This window comes from Tyto alba, unplaced genomic scaffold (genome assembly GCF_018691265.1).
Source record: "Tyto alba isolate M040663 unplaced genomic scaffold, T.alba_DEE_v4.0 Super-Scaffold_41, whole genome shotgun sequence".
NCBI lineage: Eukaryota > Metazoa > Chordata > Aves > Strigiformes > Tytonidae > Tyto > Tyto alba.
In genome coordinates, this window is record NW_024881317.1 from 11,246,457 (window position 1) to 11,268,022 (window position 21,566).

General features: G+C 40.6%; 1 protein-coding gene across 1 annotated transcript in view; it reads left to right on the plus strand.

The window, feature by feature from the left end:
* The window catches only part of HOMER2 (homer scaffold protein 2), a 65,350-nt gene that overhangs the window by 25,115 nt on the left and 18,669 nt on the right, over positions 1-21,566 (plus strand). The window contains exon 3 of the mRNA XM_032983006.2: positions 16,064-16,195. Within this exon, the coding sequence (XP_032838897.2) occupies positions 16,064-16,195 (132 nt within the window). The remainder of the gene's footprint in view (positions 1-16,063; positions 16,196-21,566) is intronic.

Here is a 21,566-nt window from a genome sequence, read left to right on the forward strand (position 1 = left end):
GTGGGTTGGTTGATTTGTGGATGTGCATGCATGCATTAAGACCAATTAATGAAAAAAAGTAATTACTGTATGTGGCAGGGGGAAGCTGCAGGGGCAGCATATGCTCACAGCCAGAGGTCCTGCCCAGAACTGCAAAGTGTATGCAGAGAACAAGATGGGCATCCAAGCTTTGCTTTGTAATCTGCCAAAAAGACATTCAGAAGGAACCACCCCTCCATTTTAGCATGCCCCAGAAGAAGGTGAGCTTTCCATGGTTAAAATTCTCCCCTGGGGCTTCCTGAGTAAGAATCAGTTGCTGGCCACATGAATTATTCCTCTTGTATTGAACCTTTGCTGATTAAGGAACAGGTCAAGAAGAGATGCTGCCTTCACGCTTGCCTCTGGAGGGTCCTTAGTTACCCTGCCTGTCCGATTTAAGAGTGCTGATTTGGGAGAAGAAGGGTGTTTATACCCAAATAAGATAAAAGATGCTTTTCTCCCTCAAACAACTATTGTTTAGTGTCTTGACCTACTTTTCTAGACAAAAATTAAACTGGGTAGGACTGTGAGGAAGAATATTATAGACAGCATCAGTTGGTGTTGTCCTGTTTTTTGTACATCTCACTTATTAGAGTCTTCCGTGTGTTGGCAAATATCAGATGGATTAGCATCATGGCATCACTGCGGGCAGAAGTTATCTCTGTTTTAAAAAAAAAAGCTAAAGCTCAAGTATATTAACGCACTTGGCCCTAAAAGGAAGGTCACGACGAAGGATGTGTATCTCTTACAATTCTCTGTCCTTGTCTGAACTGCAACAGGGCTGCTGTACCAGGGGTTTTTTTAGAAAAGCATATATGGTACACAGTGGCTTGCAGAGAAATGTCACTTAAATCCAACTTGTATGTAGCTGTTGGATTAATTTTTTTTTTTTTTACCTTATGTTGACATTACATAGTAACAATAAAAATATTTTAAAGTGATCAAGAATACAGAGCACTTCACTTAAACATTGTTCATTACCTGGCTGCAGAAGTTTTATTTTACTTCTAGCATTCAATGTATTGCTCTGGGCAGTGTGTTGAATTGCAAGTACGTGGAGTAGCATAGGGCTGCTGAAATCCATTAGCGCTGCTGTTGTGCAGAACATGGGACAGGCTGTGTAACGTCAACCAGATGAATATTTAGTTTCCTCCTGGTGCACCACCAACGCGATGGGCTGTAATTCTCGCAGCAGTGGCTTCCTCAGGCTGCTGCTGCTGTCCTCAAAGGCCTGGACCCTCCTCAATCCCCTGTCATTCAGCCCCATCTTCTCTTCTGCCAGCAGGCATAGCCTGTCACCCTTCTCCTTCTTGGCCCCTGTCCCTTGTCCCCAAACCCCCTGGGCACAGGAGGAGTGCGGCAGGGCAGAGGGGAGTGGGAGGATTCAGAAGTGTGCTGAAGGGGAGGATTAAGGGAACCACTGATCCCATGTGTTTAAAGGTGTAAATATTGGGAACTCATTTTGTGAGCATGGCTGGCAGGGGCAGGGGTGTTGCTTGGCTTTGCTGCCTGACACAGTAGGACGCTGTCGTCGGGTCCTTACCCATTTTCCAAGTGATGGGGAAGGACTGAAGGGCCTGGCAGATACATGAGGAGGTGGTGAAGATGGACATTGCAGCAGAGAGTAAAATGGGACAGAAAGGGAGTAGGGTGAAGTCAAGGGAGTTTAAGTCTTCCCTTGCAGAGGGATATGCAAGAGGCTCATGCTGAAAATCAGGAGTCTGATGTGATGGAGGGCAGGCAGGCAAGAATGTACACCTTCCAGGCACCAGGTTTCTTCCAAATCTTCCCAGCCCACTTACAATAAACTGAACTGAAATGCCTGGGGAGCTAAGCACTGAAAAGTGGAGACTCTAGATTCAAAGCTGCTTGTACCGCTTTAATTCCTTGTATTTGCAAAGCAGGAAGAGAACAGGTATTATAAATTCCTGCGTCTTCCACAGAAAAACAGGTGCTGTGGACAGTAGCTTACAATTTATAGCAAAAGATTTCACAGATATCATATGAGCATGCACTGGATGATCTTAAAAGATATACCATTATCAAACAAGGGAATAGATTACTCTATCTTTTAATTACATTATAATTGACTTGTATGTTGTTGAGAAAGTAATTTCATCATGATGTTTTAAGAAGTTTCTAGCCAGAGGCTGTTTAAACTGCAGCATAATGAATGCTGGAGGAAATGATACAGTAAAATGCAAGGGCACACACTGATTCAGAGTTAATGAGGCAGCCAAGAGACTTCACCATATGAAAGTGCCCAGCGTTGTGGGCAAGAGTCAGCCCTGTTGAAAAATGACAAAATACAGTGATGATGCAGGGAGAACATGAACTCATAAGTGCCCAGTTGCTCTGTGGTACGTGGGGGAAAGCCACACACAGGGCTCCTCATTAAAAGTGACCTACATTATTCTGCCTTTTAGAGGCAAAAAGAAAGTTTGAAAGCATGACAATTACTCGGACTGATATCCTCTGTCATCCTGTGGAATAATGCATGGTAGTGCCCTAGTTGGTGGGTTTATTTTTTATGAATTGGAAATATGTGTTATCTAAACAATATAGACAAGGGGGAAAGGATGAGAAACTTGTTTCTGTGTAGAAATTGAGAAGGAAATATAATCCCTCAGAAACAAGCTTCTGCCCCCATTTTCAAATGTTCAGATGTTTTATTTCTACAAAACCTGTTATTGCAACAGTATCATTTTTATCTTTTGAGAAATAAGTTGTTAATAAGAAATATAAAGCTATCTTAAAAATTAATAGGCAGCAATAAAGTGTATAGTGAAACATTCTGAGATGGCAGCAGTAAAGTGACACAGCAAGAGTCACCTCAGATGCCAGTCCTAAGCTGTCACTGTGAGATCCTTAAACAGATGACTAGAAAAACATTAAAATTGGGGTTAAAAAGATTAATAGATTGCAAGAGTAATTTTGTTAAATACATTATCCAGAAACAAAGACTTTGTGTTTTAGAGAAAAAAAAATTGTCGGCTGACACTCATTCCCAGTTGCTAGATCATTTAGAAGAGTTTATTACCTAACAATAACCTTGAATATTGAAGAACAGCAGCTAAGCTGGGCATGAGTGTGTGAAAGTATTGAAGAGAGAACCAGAAAAATTGCTGTGCTGGGAAAGCAAAATCAGTGCATCTATTTCTGAAGTAAATTGCAATTAGTAAGAATAAGAATATGGGCCAAATTTTCCCAGTCAGTATTCACATAATGTTTCCCAAAGTGAATACAGTACATTATATAGTATGATGAAGCTGTTTAAGTGGCATATATGCCCTTATAATGGGATCTATCAGTGAGTGTCCCAGCAAGAACGGACAGTGTGATTTCCAGAGAAGAATAAAGCTTACAGGGACAGAGCCCCAGCAGATCTGTGGTAGCAGATATTTAGGGAGGTAAGAAGGGGTAATATGTACATCTGCTAATATTTTATGTATTTCTGGCTTCTCCGTTCCTGTACCAGTCCTAATTGCTACCTAATTTAATAGCTGCCCACCTCTTTATGACCACGCTTTTTTTGTTCTTGCAACTGGAGGCAGACATCCTCTGCACACGGAGAAGAAATTCAGAGTTCTTCCAGTGCTGTGTTCAGAGACTCAAAACAAATCATTTTCTTTGCCCATGGAAATGGAATTATTTTAAGACACAGTTGTTAAAAATATCCTGGAGTATTTTGCCAAAAGGTGACTCTTAGATTTAAGAAGCTTTCCTTTCACAGGAAAAAAATTGCAGGGTATGGTAGCACAGATGAAATTCTTTCATCTGGCTAGTTCTTTATGTGGTGGGTTTTTTTGTTTTTTGTTTTTTTGTTTTTTTTTTTTTTTTTCCCGTTGACGTAAATTCAGCCATTAAACCAATAGCAGCTCTTTCTCAGGAAAAACTTACCAAGTAATTTAGATATTACAAAATTTTTGGCACTGAATTAAAAAAGGCTTCTGGCAATGTGTACCTCACCAGGGGCCTGCGTTGGTGTGGCAGCATTTAACTGTGCCTCTAGGACCTCATGGATCTGATTCGCAAACATGTGTAGCAGAAATGGATCGCATCACCACCTGCCCTCTTGGCATTCAGAATATCAGTGTGTGTTTGCCTGACCCCTTTCTCAATGAATTAGGTGGCGTGATATGCCATGTTTTATATTTTTAAAATCCCTAAATTTTGTAGCTATCTACATTTGCAGGTTTAATAATTTTGTAGTAAAATGATCAGAAGATGTTTTACAGCCTTGGGTAGCCAGAGATAAAGGGATGTAAAAGTGACCTTACAAAGTGCTGTATAGAGAAATCCTGAATTAAATGCCATGATTTCAAAAGGTGTGGGTGAGCATATATGTGTGTTTTGTCAAAGGGACGGGGATTCTTTTATATCCAGTTTTGCCTGCCCTAGTTTTTATTTATGGCCATCGCTTGTCAGGAGTGCTCTGTGCATCCCGGAGCAGCACAGTGCTGTGGGGCCTGAGCTGGCTGCCCTGTGCCTGCTGAAATGCCGAGAGGCCCCGCTCCTTGCCCTCAAGATTATTTTGCTGACTGCAGCACTGGCAAGACTATGATTTCCAGAGAGCCCCTGCTGGTAAAATCTGATTAAATTAACAGAAAATATTTTTTTATTCTAGCTTCTCAAAGCTTTTTTCACTGATGGGTAACTGAGATGGATATTTCTTTCTTTTCAAAACTTTTTCTGCCATGCTCTTTTTTGCCCTTCATGCCATTTCTTCCAGGCTGAGTGGGAAATCTTTTCTGATCATTACAGAAAGAGTGCCAACCATAAAACAGGGGTGTGGCAGGAGCATGAGCTCAATATTACTTATATGCCTGACATTGAGAACCAACACGAAAAGGACCTTTCATCAAAAAGGCAGTGTGTGACACTTGTTTCTGTTTGAAGAGCCCAAAAGACATATCCCATCTTAAGGGTGATGCTGCATTAGCGTAAGCTGATGGCAAGATGACCAGGTTTTGACCTCTGGAAGTTTGAGTTGACTGATCCAATCAATATTCCTGCATTCTTGTCCATACCTGTCCACAAAAGAAATCTTCGTATGCCATAAGAAAAAATTTCCAGTACTGGTCTGGCTGATTGCTGTAACACAGAAATTTGAGCATATTTGATGACCTTCATCTTCTCTTTATCATAGTGTTAAGTATTTCATGAACTATTGGAGCTAATTTCAACATGATTATTAGCACTGGAGATGATACTGGAGCCATAAAAGAGTAATTCCAACAAATGGAACTAATTAACCCCGCACATAAAAGGAAGAACATCTTTTGAAACACAAAAACATGATATAAAATATAATTTTAATGAATACTCCTGTCTTCCAGTGTGCATAGTTTGTGTGTATGTTATAATAAACATCTCATGGCTTTTATGCTAGTGAGATGACTATTAAGTAAAATCATTAGTTGTGGTTTTATGATCTTTATATATTCATCATATAATAAATAAGTAATTTACTGTTGAGACAGAACAACTATAATAATATCAGTGTGTATAAACTGTGAATCCATACTAGAGCCTTTAAAATAGTTTGATGCCATTTAATCACTCTTATCAGATGAGTTTGCTTTATAAGGCAGCTGCAGTGTGGACTTTTTCCCGGTTCAGATTTCCCAGCCTGTGCTGCAGAACGATCCTCGTATGTGGAATACATGTTCTAGTACCAATGTGCTAAACAAAGTACTTTGTAAAAGATGCCTGAAGAGTCTCTAGCTGCTTTTTACAGTCCCTTTTGGGCTTGTTGCTGCTGTAAATAATGAAGCTGGATGGGGCTGCTCTCTGAGAGACAGCTGCTCATTTTGTGGAGTTCTCCTTCATTTTGTATGATGAGCAGATTAAGAGCAGGAGAACATCTGTCCTGCCCTGAGTCATAGCACACCAGCCTAACCTAAGCTGGAACCAGTCTCTCACTCAGACAGTGAAACAACTTGCAGTAACTAATTAATATTTTTATAGCTATTTCCTCATTTCATTTAAAGATGCTAGAGTTGTGGTAATGCAACTTGTAGTTTCTTTAGCATCACTTTGAATGGTTCAGGGGGAACTCTCAATTTAAGGAAAACTTGCCATCAGTGAGCGATGCTGGGGCCTCCTAGGCAGGGGTTGCTGCTCCGGTGAAGGCTGTGGTGTGGGCACAGGGTCAGCAGCAGCCGGGGTGCGGGGGTAGCGGCAGGGGGGTGTCTGCATGGGGTGCCAGGTCTGGTACCTCGGAGGAGCAGGGTGTGCCCCAGGTGTTACACTTCAAAATGGTCCTGTGGAGACGGAAATTACTGAGACTGTGGACTATCAAAGAGAAATGTGAATGTTGGGGTTAATGGAAGTTGAAGCAGGACAGATGCAAGTAGAAAATTAAATGCACATTTTAAAATGAGGATCAGTATCTATGTGGGGTGATCCCACTGAGGTGTGCACTCGATCCTTCTGCTACATAGACCAGCACTTCACATTCTTCTCAAAGACATCTTTGAAATAACAGTGAATGAAATTAAGGAAAATAGCAGTCCCTGATGATCTTAAAATATTTGTGTTGTCTATGTCTGTGGTGTACTTGACTAAAGTTACTTGAGCTTTCGTTTCTCTCTAGATGTTAAAATAACTTGAGAACATTTTATTTGGAACTTGGTGATGAAGAAATACAGCATAAAGAAGCAGAGCTGTCAGCCAAGGATGAGACTACCCACTTGCATCATCCTTTATTTGCTTAAGGTGATTTAAAGTATTCAGAAATTCAGGCTGAGCGGAGGTGCAGGATTTAATAATTGGGAGGTTAGTACATTGCCTGGAGTTGTATCTGCAGGAGAATTTTCAACAGTTTCCCAGACTGGTTTAGATAGGTAGAGCTAGTAATATTTGGTGTTCTTGTGTGGACAGGTCCTTGAGTGTTCAGAGGATAAAAAATCCAATACTGCTAGTGCTTAACTGCGGTAGTAATTTCAGAATTGCTAATACTGGTGGAGATGAGCTGGGAATGGAAGGAAAAATTTAAAATGTTTGCACAGACAAGGTCTGGGACTTCAGGCGAAAGAGAGCTTGACAAAAGCTGAGAAACAGAGCAAAGTAAACGCCAGGAAATTTGGTGGATCCCTTGAGACGGCATCAACCAGAAATCACGATCGTATGCTGAAGATGTGTTTTGGTTTAAAAAAATATAAATGTCTAGAGCTGTAGAACTCATATCACTTAAATGTTTTTATATTAGTGTATTTCCAAGATATTAACTTTGAAATGTGAAAAATCCAGTGCCTGGATTATTCCTAGAAGTAAATCCTTCAGAAGCCAGTTAGTAAGCTTAGGAGAAATGATAACGATGTGCTGGCAACAGCTGTATCCTTGACAGAAGAACAGAAGCACATCTGCCACTGTTTGATCCTATCTGGCTCATTTTTCTGCTTGTATGTACAGTGCATGTGTGTCACTGGCTCTGGAAGGACCATGCACAACTGAATCCAGGAGATTGCATAAACCTTTTCAGAAACACAATTTGTTACTCTTAAAAAAAAATAAAAAGAAAATAAAAAGGGGAAAGATAAAAATAGATTAAAATCCATGCTAGAGGATTTCCTGCTGCACTGCTCACCAGCAAGTAGGGAAACTTTGGTCTGGGTAGATTTTTCCTTTTTAAAACCTTTCCAAAATTTATAGAAGAAAGGTTTCTCCAAACCTCTTCTAAAATTTCTCAGAAAAGCTCAGTAAAAGAAAATGTTTCAGCACATAACTGCCTCACACAGAGTTGTTTCTGATCACCAGACTCAAGTATGAATGTGGCATCTGAATGTGCCAGAGAGGTTAATTAAACCATGTGATTTTATTGTAAAGAAACCTGGAATCAAGCGAAGGATGCTTGTCTTAGGTCATGGTCCTTGAACTTGGCAAAGCTTCTGAAGAATCTTGAATAAATTTTTGGTGAAAATAATCTATGTTTGTGGTTAGGTGAAAACTGAGAAAATATTCAAAGTTTTTAGTAACATTATCAACACAGGCACAATGTGGTAGAGTTTACAGATTCTTTCCCTCATCTTTTTGGTTTCATTAGGTGATCAGAGCAACACCTGTGGGATGAGACTGAAATAAACAAATTTTAGATGGTAAAAACTTCCATACCTGCTCACCAGTCTCCAGGGAGTACAGTGGTGCTCAGATTGCTTGCAGGTTTTGCACTGTGCTGTCTTGTTCTTCCAAAAGAAATTATAAGGGAGCTGAGGAACCTTGTACCCAAAGGTGAACTGAGCATGTGCTCCATCCCCTCAAGCTTTCCACAGCCTCCTCCCAGGATATCAGGGACTTCATCAAGAATTCCAATAAATGCAGCACTGGTTAGCTGTTGGTTTCCTAATCTGGGATTTTTGTTCTCTCTTTTTTTAAATTTGGCTACTGAAAGTAATAAAGAATAATTCCTATAAGCTGTGCTTTATGAAACTCTAAGGATTGCTTGTCCAATGAAACAGCTATATAAATTATTTGTTCCCTTCTCCCCACTATGTAGTGCCAGAGGTATCTAATACTTGGAAATCCCTATTCAGAGAGTTAATGTATCAGACATGCTAATCAAGTCATGCCAGATGGAGTTTATAAATAAACTACACTGCATTGTGTATTCTTAAAATTTGAGCACCAAACATAATTCAAGGCAATATTTTCCTATTTTTACAAAAAAAAAAAAAAAAAAACAAAACAAAAAAAAAAAAACAAACAAACAAAAAAAAAAACCAACCCAACCCCAAACCAAACATTGTTTCTTTCTTGATGCACAGTGGTGGTTAGATGGAAAAGGAGGAATAGTATAAACGACTGTCAACCATTAAATACCAGCTGAAGTCCAAAGCTGATTCTCCCTGAGGAGTGAAAAAAAATGATCACATGAGCCCCAGCTAACCTCCACCTAGCTTCATTTTCTAACAGCAGAATAAGGAATGAGGCATTTCTGAGGACACAGGAGGATTGGTATTTTATATTATCTCATAGATACCTTGTATCTTCAGTTATGATAGTCTATTGCTTCTGAGTGTTACTAGACCTGGTTGCTCTTGATTGTCATCTAAGAGTGACTACTTCTAGGTGCTTTAGGAGATGCCAAGTAGATCCTGTCATCTCCTAAAAATTAACGTACCTGCTCTTCTTGGCCATGCCAAGGGACAATTTTTCCAGATTTTAGAGAGGAAGTGCTAAGCTATCCTATTGCTGACTGCTCCCTGGGGTGTGTAGGTTGTTAAAGAGTAGAGGAGTCTTTAATGATGCCACATGGCCATGCCATTTCTGACCTCTGCAAAGGGACCTTCAGGCTTAGGTGAAGCAGTTGTCATACAGCTTGAAGGATGCAGAAAGTGATCAATGCTTAAATGATTCATACAGCAATGTGGTTATACTCTACACAAAGACTATATGCTTTTATTAAATCCTCCAAAGCGTGAATGTGACATAACTATGGGGATTTTTAATTGTATCTGATTGTAGGTAACACAGCCCTCTCCCTCACCTCAATTTTAGTCACTAGGAAAAAATAAAAAGTCTCAACTCTATTCTTCTCCCTGTCTCTGATAAATTAGAAATCTTATTTATCATGTGAAAATAACACTCAAGCATCTTGGTTTATATATTTTGTAAAATGTTGCATGAAATTCCTGGGTAACAATTTGTTCCAGTGTTGAGGGTTTGAAAATCCTTGCTGTAGATTTTCTTCATGAAACAGCTGCCGGTGCTTTGAATCGTGTGGGTGGGTGGATGTGTGTGCTGTGCCTAAAAGGAAAAAAAATTCCAGTCAGATGTCAAAGCAAAAATAGGAGATTTTAGAGATTTAGACTGGGTGGAGGAGGTGGGAAGCCAACTCTGCAGAGATGTTAATTACCTTGGGAAGAAAAAGAGCGCAATGGAGTAGGTGTAGCAGGAGATTTACTTAATAGAATTCACATAACCATGAACCCACTTTTGTTGCCTTTAGACAGGTTCTCAGCGAGGGCTTTACAACAGAAATATTTTACCAGAGGAAAAACAGTTATTAGTCTTTTTATTGGGGGGCAGGGGGAGCTATTTTTACATCTCTTTTCATGAAGGACAAGAACTATATGGTTTTTGATCTGTTGGCTTTTAGGGTTAAAAGCGAGCCTTGTCATTCATTGAATTATCCTGGGGACACAAGGTGGTGCAAGATAAAAACAAATCTATGTGCAATCATAGAAATAGCCTTTTTCCCCATAAAGTGATCATCAGCAGCATGCGAGATACTTTATCCATAGAAGGTGAGTCTCCTCCTCTCTGCAGGGGGACCTCAGGTTGGGAAGTAAATGCTTCAGACTGCAGCAAGTCCTCTGCGTCTTGCAAGGCATCCTGGCATCTTCCTCTTTGCAGAGTGTGGATGAATCACTGCGGTTCCCCTTCCACTCCTGCCTCCCACAGAAATACATGATGTAGTTATGGAAGCTTTTGGAGTCCATTGATGGGTGAAATAGCTACTGTCCTGGTTAAATGTGTAGAACAGAAACTCTTGAAAAGCAGTGGCTGGCCAGGCTTACTAGCACTGTAGGGGTAAAATGATGGGTAACTAGAGCAAGAGTCTGGTAGTAGATGTCCTGCCAACTGTTGCCTACCCTGTGCTCTGTTCCCTTCTCATGCACAAAGGATGGAGTAGAACAGAAGGAACAGCTAAATGGAGAAACCCAATGCTGCTCTTAGCATATGTTCACAGTGCTCCCAATCTAATTAATCCATACCCTCAACCTGTCCCAGGTAAAGCACTGTGCATGTGTCAGGTGCAGCAGATAAAGCCAAGCTAGAACAACTAGCAAGTGCCTTTGCCACTTTCAGTTTTCACAAGCTTTTTTTTAAGGACCTTCTACAAAGACTTAGCAGGAAGGGTGGGGAGAAAGATTTGATCACATCTGCTGGTCCAGATTTGTAAAGCAATTATAATTAATCCTCCTGTGTTACAGGTTCACTGTTTTGGCCAAAGGCTGTTCGTTCTTTCACCCCCAAGTTCTTATGCTGCCGTGAGCATGTCTTTGTGCTGCTCCTGCTTTACTCTGTTAGGTGGCCCCAGCAAGGGACCCTCTTTTTGTCTTTTAATAACTCTGTCTTGATTAACAATGTGTATGTGTGTGTGCTGGCTTTGTAGGACTAGAAATGAGATGAACAGTTTATCACTAGTGACATATTGGTGAAAAGTTGTTACATCTAAGTCTGGAAGCTCTCAGCAGAGGTAGGAGGGATGATAGGTAGCACAGAATAGCGCAAATCATGGAAACATAGATGGACTAATTCCACAAGGGATTTGCTGAACGTTTGGCATAGAGCGAGAATTTCTCTGCAAATCAATCCGTCTCCTCATCTTCACCTCCCATGTCACAAGCCCTTCTGATTCATGTTGACTTGATGAGCTGGAAGAACCTGCTGAGCCTGTGATAGCTGTGGCCAGAGGATTAGCAGCTTCTTTCCCTTTTCAATTCTGTTTTTAGACTGGGATACATCTTTACTGAAGATTAGCAGCCTGGTGGGTTGGGGAAATTAAATTTCACAAGGGCTGCAAACTGGAAAGCACATATTCAGAGGTGTGAAAATTAAATGGGGATGTTTTAATGTAGTGACTTCTTAATGAGTAGATCCTATAACCTCGAGCCTTGGGGCTTTTCTGGAGGTGATGTTACTTCAGAGTAACAGGTGATGTGAATTTGAAGGGGAAATTCCAGAATAATTCCTAATCAGGCACATTTATCACAGAATAAGGGACCCTTTTCTGATTTAATTTAACGCAATTCCAAAATATGTTGGCTAATGTATTCATTAGCTATTTCATAGCTGTTATCTTGGTCTTTTCCCAGGTAAAGAAGCTTGTGACAGGGCTGGCTCATCGTACCCTTTGGTGGGTGTCTCATCAGAGGAAGTGTCTTGGCCGATTCCTGACGATGTGTTGGCCCCCCCTCCTCAGGGCTGTGCCAGCAGCTCTGCCCAATGCCCACTGCTATCGCTGCTCTCCTCCCCTTGGAGCTGAGCTTGCTCTCGCCTCTGCTTTTCCCTCTTGCAAATCTGGGAAGCCAGGGCCGTTGCAACCAGGGCGTATGCTGTGAGCCAGGCTGGCAAACCCCCATGTGCTGCTCCAGCTCTGCTCCCTCTGTACTCCAGCCAGCCGATGCACACGTTCACCTTATGTTAATGAAATGGTGACTTCGGAAAATGTATTTTCAGGAGCCACATCGGCTTTTCCACATTAGTTGCTATTGTGGTACAGGAAGTGTGTGAGAGGAACCCTTTAGCTGCTTGAAACATCCCCTAAAAGAAATCGCAGCTGTATATATGGGCACTGCTCATATATCATGAGCAGCATGAGCTGCCAGTACTTTTTTTTTCCCTCTTACGCACTCAGGTCGTCTTGTGACCTCTCCCTGCTTGATTTATTTGGCAGTTTCTCTCTGTGGGAAGGCAGTGGGATGGGTGTGTTACAGTCTATGAATGTTCTGCTCTACGCCAGCTTATTTGCATTCACTTTTATCTGATTAATATACCCGGTGTGTTTCTAAATGTCTGGAGTCATTTCTGGTTGATGTAGCGCTACCTTGTACTGTGAACATTCTCTGTGTCATCTTCAAATAAAAACTTAGATCTGTCAGGATTGGTTTTCTCCCAAAGGAAGTGAAATTAGTATGAGATTTTATTTGACTTATGTGGATGTATCAGGAATGTTCACCATCTGATACACTTGCATGTAGATGAGAGCAAAATCAGATTTTTTTTTTTTTTAACCACATGTAGACAACTCAGTATGATGAATGAGTTTATTATTCTGTAAGGTGCTTATTATATTAGGCTCTTCTTTGCCTTTGTCTTTAGGGAGAACTCTTTAACCACTTTAGCGACTGATTGAATTTGATTAAAGAGTAGTTTGTCTTTTGAATCCATTATCCTGGATGAAGGTCCACAAGTTTATTCCATTTTCTGATGCAGCCGGAATTGCACCATGTGTGTATTATATGAATGAGGATCAAATGCAAAGTTATTTCGTAAGAACCCATTTGATTTGATGAGTGGCCTTTTCTTATAGAATTCTGCACCCTTCCTGTCAGCTCCTTCTTCCTTTGAAACTTGAAAATTCTTGCTCATACTTTCATGAAAAAAGAAAATTTTCCTAGCTTGGTTGAACTTTCCTGTTGTGGTAGCCACAAATGCTTCCCATTTGTGGGAAGCATTTCTTCTGCCCTGGCTGGAGACCTTCTGCCCGGGAGATGGAGGAGTAGTGGGGAGTACTTTCCTTCTGGCCTCACGTAGCCAGGGGTGAGCCAGCTTTGGGAGGGGAGGCAGGCTGGGTTCCCTGGCAGGACTGCTTTCAAGCCTCGCTTTTCATTGTTCTTCGAAATCATAATGCCCTTTCTTTCTCCTAAACACAGCCAACATGGCTGTTCCCTGGCCAGTGTAGTGTCTCTGCTCTGAAATGATGACCAGATTTACATGGGAAGTGAATGTACAGGCTGATGCTCCCGAAGTTCAATGTGACGGCATCTTCCTGCAAACATGGCAGGGAGATGGGGAGAGAATGGGGAGGAAGATGAGGTGGATAAGTGCAATGTACCTGCAGCATCCAGCTTCTCTGAACTGTTTCCATGAGCTCTGATTTAATCTTCTAAGCTTCTACCTAGGTTTTCACTTTTCTGGAGGAACACAGCATTTCTGAAGTGCCTGACTGACAGAGAAGGATTTAAGGGGAAAAAAAGGTAGAGCCAGCTTCCAGGAAGTTTCACTAATTACAGCTTATTGTAAATTTAATAGATGAACTGTCAGTTTCTCAAAGGTGTGAAGGTGTGTGATCACCACAACCTTTTCTTGGATTCTGTGCTGGCTATAGAAAAAATTAAACTCTAAGTTGCTAAACTAATGTAGTGCATTTCATCACTCAATAAGGTGTCACTTGGTTTATAATATGCAGGCTTCATTATTCCTTTTATCACATCTTTCATAATATTGGACTGTGGTCTAAAAAATATCTTTGGTCTGGGTTTTCTTATATATTTTTATTTACTCAATGATTATTATAGGGGGTGTGGAAGAATTTTATTCTTAGAGTCTGCTTCCAGTGAGTGAAGCTTTTGCCTTTCAATAAACTGGGTCATTTTATTAGTTTTTCCCCACAGATGTCTAATTTGATAGGCACAGTAGGACTGAAATAATACTTTTTATCACTTAAAATTTCTGGGTATTTCATAGCTTCTAAAATAAATTCTGTAACTCGAGAAGCTAAACATTTGTAGGTAGTTCATTTGCCTGATGTAAGATTTTTGAAGAAGAAATATGCATATAGCACTTTCCTTAAAGTTTTTGGAAATCTTCCTGATTTTTCTGGAATGGTGGTAGCTTTTCCTCCTGTTCTTGTGACTCTGTATCACGCAATCCTCATATCATCATACTTCCTTTGCATTGTCAAAACCCTTCATAAAATCTCTGATTATTTTATTTTTTTTTTTTTTAAATTTAAATATCTGAAGTCACGCTTAGATTTTATATTGGCTGCATTTCTGTTGTCTGACTTAGCTGGAGGAGAGCACATCTGGGGAGCTGTGCTTATACCTCTGCCTGTCAGCTGGCCATTCAAAAAGCTGTTTTGACCCTGAAAGCTGATGTCCGTATGGTGTGTGTTGGCCAGTGCTGGCTGCAGTCACCTCTCCTCCTTTCTTACCCTGTTCATTCCCATGCAAGAACAGTCTCAAGGGTACCAGCCACCTGGCCCTCCTCTGGTTTGATCCTTTTGGTGAAACTTTCGGTGGTAGGAAATGGCAGAAAATCATATGTTTATTTGAAAGTGGTGATGCAAAAAGAGGCAACCGCTGAAGTTGAGCAATTTCTAAGAAAGTAAACAAAAACATCAGCACAGAGGTCAGAAGTTAAGGAAAGGGCAGAGGCAAGTAAAGGTCTTTGGTAAATTTAATTCACACTTTGTGCTAAACGTAAATGATAGCTTAGGAAAAAAAACTGCTTGGAATACATAGTAAATCATGTTGCCAGGATACTTCCTGATCATGTTAATTAAACTGTCCCACAGATTTGGCTTAATTACTGCATAATTTGCATACTGGAAATGATGGTACACATTACTAAAGAAACCTCTTATTCTGTTAGCAGAAAGAACATTGTACATGAATTAATTTCCAGGGGAAGGAGTCTCTAGACTCATATAATGATGTATCTTGAAAATAAAGTTGGGATTTTTGATAATGAACTGACATATATCTCATTCCTTTTTGCAAGACTACACTTTATGGTTGTTCCACTGGGGTCCTTAGAGACCTCATCCCAACAGCTTTCCTCTTGTTGCCTATTTCTTTAATTACAAGAACCACTGTTGCTATCAAGGTTGCTGGTGGCAAAGCAGATACTAGTTAACTTGTGTAATGTGGCAGAATACTTGTCTTGAGGCCCACGTTTGATACTGCATGTGTGTTGTTGATGAACTTCACCACCCTCCCAAGTTAAATTCACTATTAAGCTATTAATTTCTCCTTGTCTTGCTTTTCATTGTTGCTTTTTTGTTTTGTTTGTTTGGTTTTTTTTAATTTCTGACATGTCTCTGGCATTCTACTTGTGGAGGCCTGAGGCCAAATGAAAAAATGCAGAAATATCTCTTTGCTCTTCCAGTTTGAGGGCAGATGTTGCTGGTGGACACCCTGCTTGGAGGCCTCGGGCCATCCCAGCTGCCTGGCGGGGCAGTGGGAGTAGCTGTGTGCCTTTGTAATGCTGAAAAAAAAGGATTTTGCATCTACATTTCTGTCAGAGTAATTTTATAGCTTCTGTCCCTGCTGTTGCTTTGAGTTCAGTGACATTCCTGCAGACGTGCTTAATTTCAGGACTGTGATAATGCTTTGGAATAAGAAGACAAAACATCAAAATTCCTGCATGAAGTAAGACAAGATAGAAGCTGTTTTGTTTGGGGAAAATTTCTTCTGAATACAGCAATTTCCTAATTTAGACTGCTAATTGCTTTGGATGATATCATTGCTAGGATATGCATTTCCGATGTGGCTTCTACTTTTTAATTATTTTTTGATCTGTTTTTAAACAGGTGATCATAAACAGCACAATCACACCTAACATGACCTTCACTAAAACATCGCAGAAGTTTGGCCAGTGGGCAGACAGCAGAGCAAATACTGTGTTTGGTTTGGGCTTCCCCTCCGAGCAGCAGCTGACGAAGGTAACGGGGCTCACTGAATTTCTACAAAGACTGCCTTGTTTCTTGTTGATGAAGAATTGCATATATCCATTTGACCTCTTCTGAGCTTCATGCTTCTGCAAGTCCTCTTCATCTGTGCAAGTTGCCCATCTCCTATAATTACCCAATGTCTGTATATAGAGAAGCAGGCAGTATTGCAAACTTTGTAGTCAAAACTCTAAATCAAATCTGACCACTGACAATGATATTAGTGAGCTGATCTCGATGGTATCTTGCCCAGTGTGGCTGAAAGCACCTTTGTTTTCAGATGTTTACAGAAACAACCTGAACTCTAGTATTTTTTGGCATCTCTATGGCCTATGCGCTCACCCCAGTTGAAAGTGACACTAGAAGCAAAGGGAACCACTGCTATGCCAGGACTGCTGGCATTAGGGCTGCCTAATGTGTCTGAAGGAAGAGAGTTGCTGTCCTAGCCTCAGAAATGTGTGTTTTGATGACTTCCTGCAGTTGGGAACTAACTGAGGTAAAGGAGTTGCCAGCCCCGGGAGCTTCCTGGTGCCCTCATTTTGCAGATACTGCTGGTGGTGGGGCCGTGCTCTCAGGAGGCTTGGTAAACTGGTCTGGGTTAAAATAATACTGCATTTCTGGCATTTCAGCTCAGCGGTGTGATTTGCAGCCCTGACCCATAGCTGCTTAATCACAGTCCTGAGGAGGTGGCAGTGAGTCGTGGCAGTGACAAGGGGATGAGTAGCTGGGGAGGTCTGACGCCAGGTTTGCTGGCAGAGCTGCCTCTCTCAAAGGGCAAACGTGGCCCTGGGTTTGGTATTAACGCAACACTTCCCTGGACCAGGGACTGGCTACAACAACAGGCTTGTAAAGTCTAGAGCTGCCTCTTGTCATGAAAAAACAGCAGTTTAAAATGCATTTTCTGTCATTAGATTAGTGGTCTTGCCAAGTGCTCATCAGGGAGCTGGGGTGTTTGTTCATGTAGTAAAAAAACCCCTACTTATCTAACATGTAGTTGACACCTGAAGCATGGCTACTTGGCACTGGGTTTTGTCAGTTAAGTCAACATTGTGTCCTTTGGCATGGCACGCAGTCTCTCCTGTTGCTGTCCTATTGTATGCTTTGATAAGAAAAGGATCAGAAGATCAAGACGTTTATTGTAGTATCTAAAATAGCAGAGGCAGACCATTGCAGCAGAAGGAAGACTCGTCCATCAGCTGAATTGTTACAGGAATTTATTTTACTAAGTTTGTTTTACTGAGTTTTTACAGTTTCCAAAGAATCGCATTTTTTGTAAGTATTTCTTAGAGGTAAAGCATATTTTACTTTCCATGTTAAGTTATTTTTGGATTGGAGGTGTCTATCAAGGTACCATGGCAATAATGTGCTCTTCTGGGATGCTAAAGCAACCCAATCAATCACATGCAAGACTGTTTTTTAAAAATAAGGTGCTGGTGATGGTTATATTTCCTGATGTTTACTCAAGTGTAAAGGACTGCTCATTTCCCCTACGTATATTCTCCACTCCTGTGGCAAAGAGGTGTTCATAGCAGGTAATAAGTAGTATGGGAATATGGGAGGATTAAGGTGGACCTAGGGGAATAGTTTGTTTTGAGTAAAAGATAAGCATGGTACAATGCAACCTTTGGACACCAAATTAAAGAATTAACACCACTGGATAGTAATTTTTAATCCTGGATTACTGAAGCCACACCTCTGCAACATGCCACGTGACCACAGGGTACCTCAGTGCTGGCTGGGGGTTAACAGACACCACGTGGAGCCAGTGGTGCTGAGGCTGGCTCAGGAGATGGGAGGTATGACAAGGCACAAGGTACATTTGGAGGTCCTTGCACGCTAATCAGAGAGATTTTACCATATTCTCCAAAACTGTCCAAATAAGTACTTAGAATAAATTTAATGTTGGTATCAGAAAGCAGGTCTTTAATGCTCATGTGGCCAGACTAAAGCCAATCTGAAAAACATGTCATGTGGGCACAGGGGTCTCAGCACTGGCTGTGTTTCTCCAGATCAGTTTTCACACCTGTTTGCACTGCATGATCTGCCAAAGAGTCCACTGATGACAATACAGCCTTCTACTTGCAGGAAAAGCTTTCCAAATCAGCAGAAAGACTTTTTCTGGTTAGAATATCAAAGTGGAGCTTAAGGGGAGCACTTCTGAAAATGGCTTGAGACGATCTATTAAAAAAAAAAAATCTGACAGTTCTCTAGCTGGAAAATGTAGGAAAACCTGGTTTATCGTTCATGCTCCTCATTTTAATTATTGAACCATTAGTAAGAAAGACCAGCAATAGTAGAGAGATTGCAGATGTATAAGTGTATTTGGAACAGTAAAATCAAGTTTCATTTTATGTTGATATTTTTATACTCTTACAAAAGATATAAAGTAAAGCTTGCCAGTTTTACTGGAAATAATTGAAGCTTTTAGTCAGGAATTGGAAGGACACACTAAAACTCCACTAAACCAGAGATCAATAGCCCTTTAAATAAATAAATAAATAATGCTGGAAAATGTCTGCTGAAAACAATGAAAAATAATGAGACAGGAGGTTAGCACACCTAAAAAGTCTGCATTTTTAAGTATAGTGGTTGGCCTAATAAGAGATATTGCCTCTTTCTAATGCCTCACTTCTCCTGAGATATTTAAGCATTAATCCATACCTATAGGGAAAAGCAGTTCAAATTAAACACGAGTCATTAATGAAAACTGCATTCAGTGACCTAGTGACCTAATTACCATTCACATTGATTGGGAGAATCCCAGGGCTTAAAGTTGATGTCCTACTCAGGGTCCTCTTCCCATCTTGCAAGAGCCACTGACCCTCCCACCCTGTGCCTCAAAGAGGTCTCAAGACATTATTCAAACATTGCTACAGTCAAATTGGAATGGGAATCAAAAGAGAATTCATGGTGTACCTGGGTGGGATGAAGAGGCAGGGCTGATGCTGTAAAGGTAGTGTTGTATTTTGCACATGAAGCTGTTAAATAAGATTTCTGTTATTGTTCAGAATGCATCAAAGCAGACATGCTGTGAGGAGCTGCAGGTAGTCAAGGACATAGGCACAAAGATTTATACAGGTGAGAAACCCAGTAAATCCAGACTTTGCACATTGTAAAGCAACTGTATCCAGCATCTGGAAAGCACTGGACTTTCTTTTTATGCATGTGTGCACATTAGGTGTGCAGTATTTGCCAGATGCTGTATTGCAGGGGAGAAAGCTCGGAGTAGGGCCTGCCCCAGCCCCCAGTACACAGCGCGGCCCCCCCGGTCCAGCTGGCATCGGTGCTGGCAGCACACTGGCTGTGCTAGAGCAAATTACTGGCCTCTTTCTGGAGTAAATAGCCTTGTTTGCTGCTGATCTGCCCGGTACCGAGGGCGGCTCAAGAGAAAACCATGGGTAAAATGACGTGTGTGTTGTGGGTCACGGCACGGCAGTGGTTCCCAACAGGAACATCACATCACCCAGCTTTCTGCAAACTGAGGGTGATGAAATATTTATGAGACTGTTTTGGGTGGGAGCAGCTGTTTCATCTGACACAGGCACAATTTGTCAGTAGGAGACATAAAATATATTGCCAGATCAGGAGCTTAAAATTTACACATATACAAAATAATGCTTTTTAATGTATAAAATGTTAAGAAGGTCTATTTAAATATATATATATTTCTCTAGGTGACAAGCTGGCTGCAGATTTGAACAACCTTTAAATAATTTGTGCAAGGCACAGTAGCATCCTTGTGTCCCTATTAAATTTCACTGGCCAAGACTCATAATCAAACAGTGCTCGTGGGCTGTAGCAGCCTTAGACTAAAAGGCTTCACAAGTGTTGGTAGCAGCAAATCTTTTTCACATTGCAGCTTGGTCTCACAGCTTCCTGGGGCGTGGGAAGACATGTCATATAACCCATGATGGACTATTGGAGTGGGGTTTAGTTGGCATTTCTCCTACTTCAGTCTTTTTTTTTTGCTAATTTTAGGGAACTTTGTCTGCTGAGAACAAGGGTGGAGGAAAGGGAAGATGAAGAGAGTAAAGATGGAAGGAGAAGGAGCATGGTGATTTTTTAGTTGGTTTCGAATATACATGTATTGCCCCTTGAGACCACATTTACCAAGTTTTCATTTATTAAACAGAAGATTATTTCACTTTTTAATGAGAAATTTCACATTTAAAAAAGCATTCCCAATTGTTGCAATGGTTTCATAGCTCAAAGTCAACCTAGATCTTGGAGGTGGCACATGATTTTGTAGTATCAATTATTTGTCAATTATTTATGTTTGCAACTGAAGAAATCAGGTACTGGAGAGAAAGCATCTCTGTAGTTTCTGCCAGTGATTAGACACTGTGGCCATGCCGTCAGTCTCAGAGACGGCCTCGGGATCTGGGTAGCTTCAGGAATGCCTGGTCTGCTGCTGTAGCAATTAGCATTGGTAATGCTACACAGGTTTGGGCTGTCACCACCGTGTTGTTGCACTCAGAAGAGTAATCAAGTGAAAGGCTTTAATTTCATAACAAGCCAAGTGATCCTCTGTAGCTTTCAGAAATAGACTGTTAGTAAAATCTAGCAGGTATTAATTAGCTAAGAATGAAGAAGTGGCAGCAAAACTCTTTATTGACTGACTGTTTCCAAGTGTATGGGATAAACAAAAAACAGAGACAGTCTTTCACCACCGTTTCTGTTACAGCCATCTTTACATTTGTAACAACGATAAGAATGAAAGATAATATTTTGACTCTTAAAGCAGAAGATCTGTCACTCAGATGGTGAAAAAATTCAGTTATTTGTACTTGTTTCTAAAAGCAAATGTGTTAAATACATGTGTTGGTAAACTAGAAACATGACTGAAATCTATTGTGCAATGAGGTCATTATTGGTTTTATATTGAAGATTGGCTTCGCTCAGTCATACATGATTTTTTATTATGGAAATGTGGAAAAATGTCCTTTTCTTCTCAGCTCACATAATTTTTCACAGCAGTCTCCTGTGTGCTTTATGAAGATAGCTGGAAAAATAAAATTTGATAGATCACTTCCAATTCTTTTTGTCTTTTCATATTTCATATAGTCCATGAAGAACCCTCATAAATTTTTCATACTTGCCCATAAAGATTTATTGTAAAAGAGAGGCTCAAAACAGCCCTTTACTATTTGCAAGAAACCCAAGTGTAGAACTTGCTGTTGATACAATATTTAGAAATAATCCATTCGTTGTAGCTCTTTTGTCACAGCAGGAGATAGATTTTGTGTAAAGTTGGAGTTAAATCACTTAAGGCAAAAATGTAATGTAGTTGTTCCTAATGATCTTTATAGTGCTACAAAGGTAATCAAGTCATTTGTGTGTGTAGTGACTGCACATGCCATCAGAT